General features: G+C 46.5%; 1 protein-coding gene across 2 annotated transcripts in view; it reads left to right on the top strand.

Annotated features, from left to right (window-relative positions):
- Window positions 1–13,118, top strand: part of LOC128305946 (serine/threonine-protein phosphatase 4 regulatory subunit 1-like) — a 125,488-nt gene that overhangs the window by 97,562 nt on the left and 14,808 nt on the right. For both annotated transcript variants that reach the window (XM_053043589.1, XM_053043588.1), the window contains one exon: window positions 4,265–4,377. In XM_053043589.1, the coding sequence (XP_052899549.1) occupies window positions 4,265–4,377 (113 nt within the window). The remainder of the gene's footprint in view (window positions 1–4,264; window positions 4,378–13,118) is intronic.

The raw sequence follows: 13,118 nt of genomic DNA, 5'->3' as shown, positions 1-13,118 counted from the left end.
GTAATTACAAAAAATGGGGTTTTAAAAAGGATATATTGACATCAAGCTGGCAGGATTTAGAAATCTTGCTTAAATTACCATTTGATTATCAATAAAATAGTAATTCCTATCAATCTATTTGGAACTCAGAACAACTTTATCACACGTGGATACAACTGCCACATCAACGGCTTTTTTTTCTGGGGGCAACGCACTCACCACTAGGGGTGAGAAAGAAAGAAAGAGAGAGGGAGAGGGAGAAACTGTACTGTAATCCATGCCAACCCACTTGTCTTTGCTTCGAACCACCGGGGCCAGAATGTACCGAAAGCAGTCCGAATAAGAAGAAACCTCTCGGCACCTTCGTTTATGTACTGCAAAGGGAGTGGAGTCACCTCCTGCGCAAACCCGCTCGCGCACACACCTGCATTGGAATGTGGCTTTAAAAGTGTTTCAGTGGCTGCTGCTGCTGCTGCTGAGCCTTTCTTTCGCCTCGCGCTTGCCTCACCCATCGCTCCGGTGCCGGCACCGGGGCTGTCCCGCTCACCTTCCATTCACCACCATTCACTTCAAGCGGGGCAGTGCGGTCCGATTTTCCCCACCCCATCTCTAGGTTCTAGGTCGCGTACTGGAAGCAGCTTTTTTCCCGCGCATTGTGCCCTGAGTGCACTTACGTTTAAAGGGTTCGCTAGTGGTTGATGGCTCTTCCCTTGTGACGAGTTGGTCAAAATTGCTTTTCTGTTTTCCTTTCTTAATTTATACAGAAAGGACAAGTGCATTATTCAGAAAAAAAGCTTGTTAGAAATTAGGAATTGTGTTTTGTACATAATTATTTAGTGTGTTTAATAAAACACTTAAGTTTTCTTTAAATGATATATTCAAGAGATGTATGCGATGCTCTTCTAAATTACTTAATTAAATAATATAAAACATAGCTATGTTTGTTATATTGTTTCGCAATATTGTAAAATTCTGACAAAAAGACTACGAAAAGTCCATAAGCACTTGGCGGCTTCATCGTGTGTGAATGTCCGCATACTGGATGGGCATAACCCATTCTGCGAAAGTCGCATTCCTGCACATGCGCGGTTAGATTAGGATCTCAAAAGCGGAGAAAGATGCCAAAGAGCGTACAAGAGCCGAGATAGAGACCTCCTCGTGCGAAAGGCCGCCGCATTCCAAAGAAAGCTGGGAGGATAGTGGCTGTGTGGTGGCTGTGTAGCGGTGAGGTGGATAGTTTTGCATGCCTCAAATGTTTTGCACCGAAAAGGAATACCGAAAGAAAGCCTTAGCCATATCACTTGCCTTTTGGGTGGCATTTCAAGTCACTTGGAGGGGGGGGGGATGTGTTGCTTGGCAAACAATTCGAAAAGCTCTCCCAGTGCGCGCGCTGATGTCCAACGCTTGTAAGTTTCGCTAAGCTTTGGATCTTGAATCAATCATGGGCGTTACAATACACGCGTGCTACATTGTTGCATCGGTGGTTCGTGTGTGGTGCGTCGATCGGCCCTCTCAAAGACCTCCGGGAAGCCTCCGGCCTAAGCAATCGGGAGGGTTGAATTCTTGCACACACAATACAAAGTCCCCCGCAGCCTGACGAAGGGGGGTAAGGGTCTCTGGAGCAAACAAATCGATTCGATGGAGCTGTGGACGCAGACAGAAACTGGCTTTGCTGCTGCTGCTGCCTCCGATGTCAATGACCGACAAGTGAACCAGTCTGTTGATCGATAGCGAACCGAAAGCATAAAGGAGAGAATGCGCGCGTGTAAGGTCTACTACTACTACACACCAGCCCCAGGCCGGCCAGCCGGCCGGCGTACGATACGCGCTCTTGTGCGTGTGTATGGAGGCGAAAAGCAACAGAACACAACCGCCGGTGGGGATGGCAAACAAACAAAAAACGGACTCCCGAATGGGACGAAAACAATTCCACAAACGAAGGGATCGCGCGTTTTTGGGGGGTGGGGGTAGGGCGTTAGGGAGGTGTAAGAAAACGGGAAGAAAGTTGTAATATCTGCCACGGTGCGAGTGCTGTCTCCAGCTTTTTCCCCAGTGCTTGTTGTCACCTTTTTCCCTTGGACACCGGCCTCTTGTCGCTTGGCATTTCTCGCGTTATTTGCGATCGTGTCGCTGTGGCGCGTAACAATGATCGTACGAGCCAACCATCTGAGCGAACAGAGAGAGAAAGAGAGAGAGCGAGAGAGGGAGGATCGAAACTGCAAAACTTTATCCCAAAACAACACGGTAAAAGTTGTAGTTAAAGGCAGAGCGAAATGTTGAAGATAGCACGATCAACAAACAACAACAGACCAATTTACGGGGCCCCCTTTAGGGTGGGGGTTTCGATGGGACCCTCACGGCGGCGGATGGGGTTGGGGGTGAGAAAGAAAAAGGGAAAAAACCAGAATCCCCAAGATGATGATGGGTGGTTGTGTGGGATTTACATCTATAAGAAAAGGCTGCTTATTTTCTCTACCACCGCCGGTACGGAAAAGGCAACCCAAAGCCACGAGAGGCCAAGAATTGATCGGCAAAAATCGATTGATGGGAAGGAAGAGCTAGGAGCGCAGTAAATAACAAAACAAAAAAACTCGTAACACCGCGTTCCATTCTGTCTGCTATATAGCCCACCAAACCCCCCCCCCCTCCTCCACCTTCCCTCTCGCGCCACCACCCAACCTCATTCCATCCCATCTTTTGATGCCGCTTATGGGCATATAGGAAAAAAAAGCAAAGAGTTCCGCATCAACAACATAAAAAAAACGGTGCGATAGAGAGGAAAAATAAGTTAGTCCGTTCATATTTTCGTCTTGTGTTTCCATTTCTTGAATCTTTTGAATTTCCCTTCTCTTATTGCTTTCGGGGCGCGCGCGCCGCCCGCTTCCCTGTTACATTGGAATGTGTCCGGTGTCTTGCCCCCCCCTTGCGTGTTCCGCAGCATATTTCCATTTATCTTTTATACACTCTTTAGAGTTTCTTGTTTTTTTTATTATTGTTGTTTTCATCTTTATCATTCTTTCTTGCTTTCTTTGCATAATTCCTTTCAATCATTCGTTTTGTGTTTTTTTGTATGTTGTATGTTGTTTCTTTTTGTGCGGTTGCGTTTAATGTTTCTTTTTGCTTGTTTTTTTCTGTTTTCATATATTTTTTTTTTCAATTCAGTTGTTTTGTATGAACCGCTACGCTACGCGGGTTTTTTATTATTTCTTCTTTGGTTTGATGTTTGCATATCACGAAAGCTTTAAAGTGTGCCTTGATTCGCAAAACCCTGCTGCAAATCGGTTTGTATTTGGCTGGTTGCGACCAGTTGAACCACCACTAGGAAAAAGGTATTTATGTCACCTAACGGCCACTCACTAGCCAATCTGTGATGGAATTTGCTTCTTCGGTCGAGCCATTTTTTGCGCGCGCCATCCATCGGTTCAGGCAGACGGAAGCAGGCACCAAAAGGGAAACGCGAAATAGATAAAACCGGGTAGAAATCAACATCTTTTCCCGAAGAACACAACATCCACCTCCCTGGGTGTTATGTTGGGGCTGCACGTGAAGAAAGTCTACGGGAACAGCTCCACTGCGGCGCGAACACAGGGAGTTGAGCAGAGTGAGCGGCAGTGTGTGAAAGATGCGAATGCCAAATTGTCATATATATTGCTGTTGGTGGTGTCGGCAAGGAGCAGAAATGTGGGAGAGAGGGAATATGGTAAAAGAAAAGTTGGTAAGTGATGGTATGCCAATAAAACACTTGCCACATTCCACAGCGCTTCGGCGATGGTCGGCGTTTTACAGTTAGATTTGTGTATGCATATTTAACAACAGTCTATGGCGGGAGAGAACCTCTTTTCCTTCCATGTTGCCAAGAACGGGACGGTTTGTCAAGAACCGGCTCTTGCCGGTGGCCGGACAGCATTCGGGATCAGTGTACCACCACCACCACCACTCGCCGGACCTGATCGTACCCCCCTTTTCCCGGCTTGGCTTGTTGGTTTGTTGGGTTTTGTTTTCGTTCAAAGCCACACGATCGGCGGTGTGGTCTCTCTACACTTATCACATCTACGCCGGTGGCTGACCGAATGTACCGTCCTATTTGACATATTCCGTTGGAAGGAGAGCGTCTGACGCTGGTTTTGGGTTAGGAAAATGTTTAACCAATCACTACCCCATATCCGTCATGGAGTTCCAATATTCCACTTCTCCCTTTTGCAATTCCTTATTTCCCATCGTCGTACCAGTCACTTCAATTTGTTTAACAACTTCTATTCTCACTTGTTTTGTTTTTGTTTTGCAGAGATTGCTATCCGCGGGTACTGGAGCACATCATCAACACACAGTCTCCGCAAGTGCTGTGCCGAGATTACAAGGAGATTCTGGGCACGCTTGACATCATCTCCACCGATCCAGGTAAATGAGCAATGAACGATTATGAATCATTTTCCAACATTAATTGTAATAATTACGGCAATAATGTAAAGTACCTTGTAGCGAAAGGAGAGCCATTTTGAGCTTTGAGAAGTCTGGGAAATTGGGCCCCCTTTGGGGGCACATCGAGCAGTCCGGATGATTGACAATTTGGCGAGTTGCTTCAAAACCCCTTAACCAGCATTATTCCATTTCTCATCTGCGCCTAATGGTGTATCACTCTTCCTTATCACTCTCGCGAAGTTGTTCCGCTGCTAGTTTGGTTGTTATTGTCCGAATCTTTCTATTCTATGCAACCGCATACATGCACTTTACGACCGGGTCCAAAATTAGCCACGAAACCCGCGCGAACGAAATTGGCTTTGTTTTGATTTGATAACACATTCTTCGGCGGCGGCGGCGGCGGCGGCGGCAGAACCCTGCCAGAAGGCCATTTATTTTTGCCATGTTTTTGTTTTCCTTGCTGGCTGCTGGCCTTTGCGCGGGGCTGTGTTGTTGCAGATTACTCTTGGGTTGATGCTGAAAATGCGTACAACATCTTTTTTTTATGCTTTATGCTTTTATTTCGTACCAAACCACGGCTTCCCGTCTCTCTGCACGGTTTGTAAGGGCGTAAAATTGAACGTACAAAACAAAATGTAAAGAACCCCACAGCACATCCCTCCCCCCCCCCCAACACACAGCGCAAGAGCCCACCGCGTAATGGGCGCGCAGTAACAAAATTGCATTTGTTTTGTTATTATTGCATTTGCTTCGTCTTCGCGTGGCGTTTTTTTTGTTTCTTTTTTGGTTCTTTAAAAAACTCGTGGCGATTGTTTACGCGCTCTCTCTGTCTGCTTGGTGCACGCACCGAATTTTTCTTATCCTTCGGTGCTGACTCCGGTGTCCGTGTTGACTGGCAGGAGTATCGCGTTGCGCCATGCTTTGGGTTCATTGAACGGACAAAAAGGCGCCGAAATGCAACCGGAATGCAGAATGTGCAAGAATGATTATCGTGTGATGCAAAAAAGGCAGAAGGATATTCGTTTCAGAATTTGTTGCATTAGAAAACTGTTATTTTGAATGTTTATTTGTTATTATTTTTTAATTCGCTTTAATGTACTAGTGTGAGAGAAATTAATCATGAAAAGGAAAAGCTGCTCGTCATTTAGATGAAAATTGCTCAAAAATCGCGAAGGGATAAAAGATCTGGCGTTTTATGCAAAACCAAGCACTTAAACGACACTGCTTGGATATTGTTGCTTAAAATAGAATCCAATCGGAAGCCACAGGAACGTTCTACGGAATTGCATTCACCATTGCATCTTTGTGGAAAAATCCAAAACAGTCCAACACCAAACTGCAATCGGGCAAAAGTGAGAAGAAACTTCACTGCTGTCCCGTTTCGTCTTACTGCCATCGTTGGTGCTGCCCGTTCCCCTGCACTACTAGGGTGGCTGTACTGTTTTAAATAAATAAAACAAAAATATTGTCTCCAAAATAGACTACCGCTCTGCAATCCATGACCGTGTGCGCGGAAAGAACGGCCCTCTCATGTTACGCGATTCAGCTTTTCTCCGAAGGCATGCACCACTCCCATCATCATCCCCCTTGTGGGCAATAGGCGGGAAAGATGCGCCAATGCGACCCCCAGCAGGGATGGGGACACAGCCACAGCCACATTCGAAGTCGTCCCCAATCAGCTAGCGTGTGACAGACACACGAAACACGGGACGCATTAGGTGAAGGGACTGTGTGAGACTGTGGCTTTTCCCCCGCACGGGGTGGTGTGTTGTTGTTCGGGAAAAACCCTTGGTGCGGTTCGTGCGCCACCATGCGCCCTCTCCCCCCGTGTATTCTGAGGGGTTCTATTTTCGGGTGCAATGTATTTTCCGTTTTCTTCGGTCTCTCCCCCTCCGAGCGGTCCCTTCCAAAACCCCTTCGCAACTTCATCCGGTGCGGTAAGAGAATTGCATGATGATGGGTGACTCCTGGCTGCTTTACCGGCTGCAGCTATTCCCCTCGATCGCGCCGTGCAAGATGATGCCACCACGATCGTGTATTTGATCAAGAGCGGGCGTGCGCCTGCACTCACGCCTGTGTGTGGCGGGAGACTTGCCTGCCGAAGGGTGGTAATTTGAGACTCCCCAGGCCGTAACTTCCTGTCTGGGCCATCGACGACTTAACGCTAAGGCCTTTAGGAGTGTCTTGCGAGCCGCGTCGGTCGGCTAGGAAGGTAAAAAAGGGCCGCCGAGAGCAGTCGCGGCTCTCAGCAGAGCCCCCCCTCGGCGTGAATGAAGCGCACACATGCAGCGCACGCAACGCGCATATGTTTTTCGGTTTTCATTCCGCCTGGTGTTGTTGTTTTTCTTCGACGATTCCCTTTGCACGGGAACGATGGTGTGCGCGCGCGGTGTCTTCAACATCCGGTCCCCTGATATGATGTGCTGCCAGTCCTCTCCGCTCCTTCCGTTTCGTTTGCCTGCTTACTACGTTGCTAACCCAACTGCTTCGAACGATAGGGGACGGTTCTATCTTGTCGCTTTACACCACTCATCCCATACTCCGCAAGATTCAGGGTTCTGTCTGTCTGTGAGAGGAAGAGAGCGAGAGAGAGAGGTTTTTTTTTTATTTTTTAGAGTTATTTTCTAGCTTTTCCCAATGCGAATAAGATCGAAGAACAAAAAAATGGAGTAACGCACATAACGCCTCTCACAGGGTATAGCAAGAAGAAAGAAGATTCGATCTTCAAATCGACGATCTTCAAGGAATTCGAATATTCGACAATTATGCGCTACTTCATTTATGCCCTCACCCACCATCGTCAGGAAGAATTTGATTGTGCAAAGTTCACTAAGCTCTCTTGTTCGAAGAGACTTCAAATTCAATTCCATCTCCCATTTGGGGTGCAACTTTCTTTACGGCGACAACCAAAAACATCCAGGGCAAGCAGTAGTGAAGTGGCGGCAAGAAGGAGTCGTACCGTTTGTTGGTGGTTGGGTGTAATTACCGCGCGCTCTCGAGCAAAAGAAAAAGATCACGACGGCACACGACCCAAAACACAACACAAGGAGCGGAAGGAAGCAATCCATCTTTTCCTTGGCTAAAAACAGAATGATGGCACACCAGCACCACCAACACCGCGCCCGCGCCCGGGGATGTGCTGCTCTACATTTCGGGGTGCATAAGCGATGCTGTGCAGCATATTTCTATCATCGGAACAGAACAGGGAAGTGACGCAGCAGCCAGTCATCGTCGTCGTCTTGCTGTTCCCCCCTATTCCACACTCGTGTCCCCGTTCTAAAGATCTTCTTAGACACTTTCCCGCTGTAACAGCACACAGTTGGCATAAACCCCCGTACCTGAATCCCATGTCCCCCTATAAACCGCCCGTTCCCTTGTGTGAGATAAATCTTCGACTGTTCCATGTTTCTTGACTGTCGGATGTATCTGATTTGTAAACGAAGGAGGGGACCGATGAGGTGTGTGACCCCGGGGTCTGCCCGAGAACCGCATGTAGAGAGTAGATTGTGTTCTTTCATGTCGCTTCCAGCCTAAATGTATGCAATATTGGAAACATGTTCCACAGCGCCACGATTCCAATGAAGCTTTTGATGGGTTTTGGTATATAAACCGCAAAAGTTGTATTACTAAATCGAACGGAACATTTTATTTTTAAACAGGAAGGCAATCATAGCATACTCATAATTAACTACGGTATCGTATGGTAGAAAATAGCTGCACGTAATGCCGGTTAACATCCATCACTTAATTAACTCAGCCACAACACAACGTACACGTGCGCGCGCGCGCGTGTGTGCCCTGTGTGTTCTATTTTGGAACCAATCGAAACAAACGCATCCACACCGAGACGTGTATAACGTGTTTTTGTTGCTCCCTTATGTATCTGCCGCTATGTAATAGTGTTGTAACCTTCCAAAATTCCAACAGGAAGCAACAAAACATGGCCTTCCCACTCCGGTATCCGTTCCTATCAAATGAGGAAGGATATCCTATTTTTGGTTCGTATCGACTAACCGATGACGCGCTGTGTGACAACTGTAAGGACGTGTAAGGCCTTTCGAGGCCTTCGTAACAGAGAGAGAGAGACAGAGAGAAAGAGAGGAGAGGTTGAAAGGATTTCATCCTTTTTTACGTTTCTCCTACACGAATGTCTTTCACTCTGTGGAGCGCTATAAATTAAATTTCTATATCTCGTTTAGCATGAAAGTAGGGCCAAGAATCCCCGTACGGTATCGACGGTTGGTGGGGAGGAAGTGTGGTAAATATAAAAATAGATCTTCTCCTCCATTCAAAAGCCTCCTTGCAAGGGAAACTTCGTCCCAAAGGATCGTAACGAAATTATAAGAAGACAAGCCACTATCACTTTATTCGATGGTTTGTACGTTTGATTATTTTCGTTATATTTCCTTTTGCTACTTTTAAATACTGTTAATACTTGCTCCTTCTTCACACTTGCAACTTCCGTACATTCGTAGACACTTCCGCTAGGTTTGACAAGAATATGCCACACACGGCGGTGGTCGTTGGCAACTTCTATGCGACTTCCTCTGCCCGTGACGCACATTGCTGCGATGATAAATTAAAACTTCCTTCCTTCCGTTTGGCAATCATGCTTTTTCCACTTGACACACGTGCGTGCGTGAGTGGCTGCTAAAGGAAAGGGAACTTTCGAACCTCATTGAAACGGCACTCATTTACAGGGAAAAATCCGTAATTATTACCATTCTGCGCCATTCGTCAAACATTATGCAATACTCTATCGCGCATTTTCACTAATCCCGATAAATCATTCTCTTCTGTATCTTCCACAGGTCAGTAACAAAACCAATCGCAGTGGTAACAAAATAAACAAGAAACCCCAAATACTTCTCCGCCAACAACGGATTGGGTAACGTATTGTGCTGCGTGAGATGTCCCATGGTGTGCAATCCTTTTCTTTTTTTGTAGGCCGTGTATAGTACTGTCACTCGAACCCAGAAGAGGTTCTCGTCACGGAGCTGGAAAATGAAACACATGTGTCGTGTGGGGTTTTTTTTGTCGCACTCGCTCTCTCCACACTCTTTCCAACCAAACTGTCAATCATCTAACTTCCGGTAGTTTACCACAATCGAGTCGATACGTCTCCAACCACCACACACACATATATATGTGCTCCGTTATACGGTAGCGACCGAACGAGGGCCGAAAAGAGATAGTGGCCGCGGCTACGCTGTACTCTCTATCCCATTTCTATCGCACTTCCGTCCCGTGGATGTGTCAGATGATCCGGTGGAGTGACTAGCGGGCGAAAGTGTGGTAGCGCACGACGACGAGTAATGTGTGTGTGTATGTGCAATTTAGGCGGAAGTACCATGTCCGGTGGATCTTGTTTTTGTGTGTTTTTTTTGTAGTTGTTGCTATATTAAACCTTTTTATGCTTTCTGGCCCACACATGCATACATGCATGCATCGCACACTTTTTGGGTTCGATGGCCGTTAGAGGGGACTTTTGTTGTTGTGGTGGTGGTTGTTGCAGAAAGTCGCTATACGTAGCTGCGTTCGTTAAGTGAAATTATTTGCCAGCGAACTCAGTTGTGGGTTGTGCAAAAACAAAACCCAAACCCCCGAGCACAAAAACATAAAAAAAAGCTACACCATCTTCTTCTACTACTTTAACCAACACTGCCCCGGGGCTGTCGTAGATGCCGGTGAACCATTACTGCGATTAGATTTACTCCTTCACACCGGCCTACGCCGCGCCGTATTTCCCCTCCCCCCCCAAAACGGACCACTTCCGGGCACTTCCGATTTAAGCAAAGGCAGAACGACCGACCGACCGAGTGGTAGCATCCGGTGTCTCGCGATGGACGCATCCCCCTTCACACCCTCAGGCCGTTTCTCGCCATGATCTAATTGATTGTGACACCTACCGCACGCGACATTTTAAAGCAGTTGCTTTCGTTCGTGGCACCGTGTTCTGACCGGAAGGTGACTCCAAACCTGATTGCAAATATCGCCGAGCGTACTTCGGTGGCCACCACCGATGCAGAAGAAATGACAACAAACTCTTGGCGTTCTAAAAGGAAAAATTAAAAGAAGCAAAGATATCATAGCCCCGGGGGTGTATAAGTACAAGCGGGCACCCCCGGGGTAATGGAAAGACGGTGGACGGAAATAGTGCAGACTGTGCCGGAAAGTGACTTCTTTTTTTTTGCCCTGATGGATTCCCACCCCGGTGGGAATTTCGAACAAATAGAAATTGGTCATTAGTCGTCGTTTGCTACCTTTCGGGAAACACGATGAACGACGACGTGTGGCTCGAGTTTGGCTTCCTCTTCCGTTCCTGCGCGCCTAGCGTTTGGTGTTGCCTGCTCGTCGGCATTGACCGAAATGGGAAGGGTGTAATCAATTATAAATTAACCATGCTGGTGGAAGTCCCGAGCTCGAGTAGACCATTAATGTTTGTCTTATTTTGTGTAGCATCTTGAACTACCAGGGTTCATTAGGTTTGTTTTGTAAAACATAAATTGTCTATGTTGATTTATGTTAAAGTTTTTGTATTTTAAATATTTTTCTTTTAGTTCTTCCATCCCTCAATCGGTTGTTGTTGACTTTCACTGGCGGCGATGGGCAAAACAATGCTTGTCTTGTGCGTTATGCCTTACATCAATCATCAACGTCCCGATGGGTTGAATAGGGAACGGCCACCCAGTAGTCTTTTAGCACATTCGATCGATACAAGCATATGGAATGTCTTTAGGACACACGGCGGCGGTCAGTACGGTGGTTAAAACAAAATGGAGAAAGGGGCTTTCGAACAACTCATATGCAACTCGCAACACCCTTTTTCCTTCCCATCTCCAATCCACACAAATCAATAGACGAACAAATGAATGAATGCAGCGGATGAATGAACGAACGTTGCCGACCCGCGCGCGCGTCCTTGTCGCTCTTCCCGCACGTCCCGATGACACCGGACACTCCGACGGTGTTGTCAATGTGTTTCCTGCAGGGCTTGCGTCCATCCAGTTTTATATATATCTATAAGTATACAAAGGCCGTAACTAATACATATAACCCCACGGTGGTAATGTTGTCCCCAAACACACACACACAAGAACATGCAAAACCGGATCCGGATCGATACGGCATCCTTTTCCACTTCGGCACTCGTGTACCGTGCGCCAGACAATCGAACCGTACAGGTAATGTGAGACGATAGTAGAAATATGAGCACATATTTCGCATGTGCTGTCGATTCGATGTATGGTTTTAATTCATACCCACGCCAGATGGAAGGATTTCTGGCAGGAGTAGAGGTTGACCTGATGGAAACCTTAAGATATGTATGCATGGGGTGGAAAAGATTTAGAAAAATCATTATTGCAGCGTTTTGTACTACATTTTCTTAGAAGAATTCTTTTTTTCTAAAGCAAAAATTTAAAAACACACTTTATGGAGAAAATGTCTTTAAAAAACAGTGTCGATGTCTAATTGCGACAACCTTGTTTTGTTGTTCAAGATGTCCGATAGTTAGCTTGTGGTATTATTTCAAAACAATGCCGCCAGGCACGGTGGAATTCAGCTAGCCTAAGTCACTTGCACCTTTCCTGTGTACGTTTCAAGCGGCTATGGTTCAAAAACAATGCATCGCACATTTTCCGGAAGAATTTATTCCTCTCCAATTCGCGCTACAATTACAGCGCACAATTTACTTCGTCCTTGACTGGAAAACGCAAGCAGTTGAACGAATGGTTTCCTGTATTTTTTGTACGTTTAAGATGGCAAAAGAACTAGAAATGTCAGCAATGGACGAGTAAAGTGAAAAATTCTGCGAACGATGGAGGCGCCTGGTCAGGTGATCATGAACGATACGATCTACACCACTACATGATGTAATTTACATTACGAACCATTTATATTTTTATTAAACCTATATTTTACCTGCGCAAATGGTAGATGTGTTTCTGCTGTGCATTCTACAACATCTTTTCGTTTTTTTTTATTCTGTACGCAGCAGCTCCACCCAAGAGCTTTTCCAGGTGGTGCGTAGTGTTCGTACTACTTTATATTGGTATTCGTACGCGCTTTTATATCTGTGTATGCTCATATGTGTGCGTGCGTGTGCGAGGATGTCAAAAAGGAAGCAAAAGCAATTCCGATATATGCTATCATCACGCGAGAGAGAGAGAGAGAGAGAGAGAGAGAGAGAGAGAGAGAGAGAGAGAGAGAGAGAGAGAGAGAGAGAGAGAAGGGGGATTTGAAATATGTTGCAATAATTATTACGATGATGATGATGTGCAAATGGACTGAACCGGTCTCCTTCCGATATCCTGCCGCGGTCGTTGATTTGCACAATTGAAATACTTTCACCACGCGAAAGCTCCGTTGTCCGACCTGGCCAAAATCAGGCGCGCCCTTTTGCGTCCTGTCATTGCATACGTGTGTGTGTATGTATGTATGTACCGTGCTGCCGTTGCCAAAGAACGAGAGAGTAAGACCATTTGCCAGTGTACGCTGCTGCTACTCAAGGGCAGACGAACCGATGCTGTGCTTTGTAAAGTGAGGGAGAATGTAGGGAGTTTCGGTCGTTGCAGCATCCTTGTCATCCTTGGCTATTGCTTGGCTATGCCTTTCCCCTCTCCTTGTGTGATACAGGAGGGGAAAGCGAGAGAAATACACTCCCGCTTGTGGGCGCTCTTAAGACGACCACAGAAAGGAACTATTGACCTGTACTTAGA

The sequence above is a fragment of the Anopheles moucheti genome, chromosome 3, assembly GCF_943734755.1.
Source record: "Anopheles moucheti chromosome 3, idAnoMoucSN_F20_07, whole genome shotgun sequence".
Lineage (NCBI taxonomy): Eukaryota > Metazoa > Arthropoda > Insecta > Diptera > Culicidae > Anopheles > Anopheles moucheti.
Note: the sequence above shows the minus strand (reverse complement) of the source record. Positions and strands in the feature narration are given on the sequence as shown.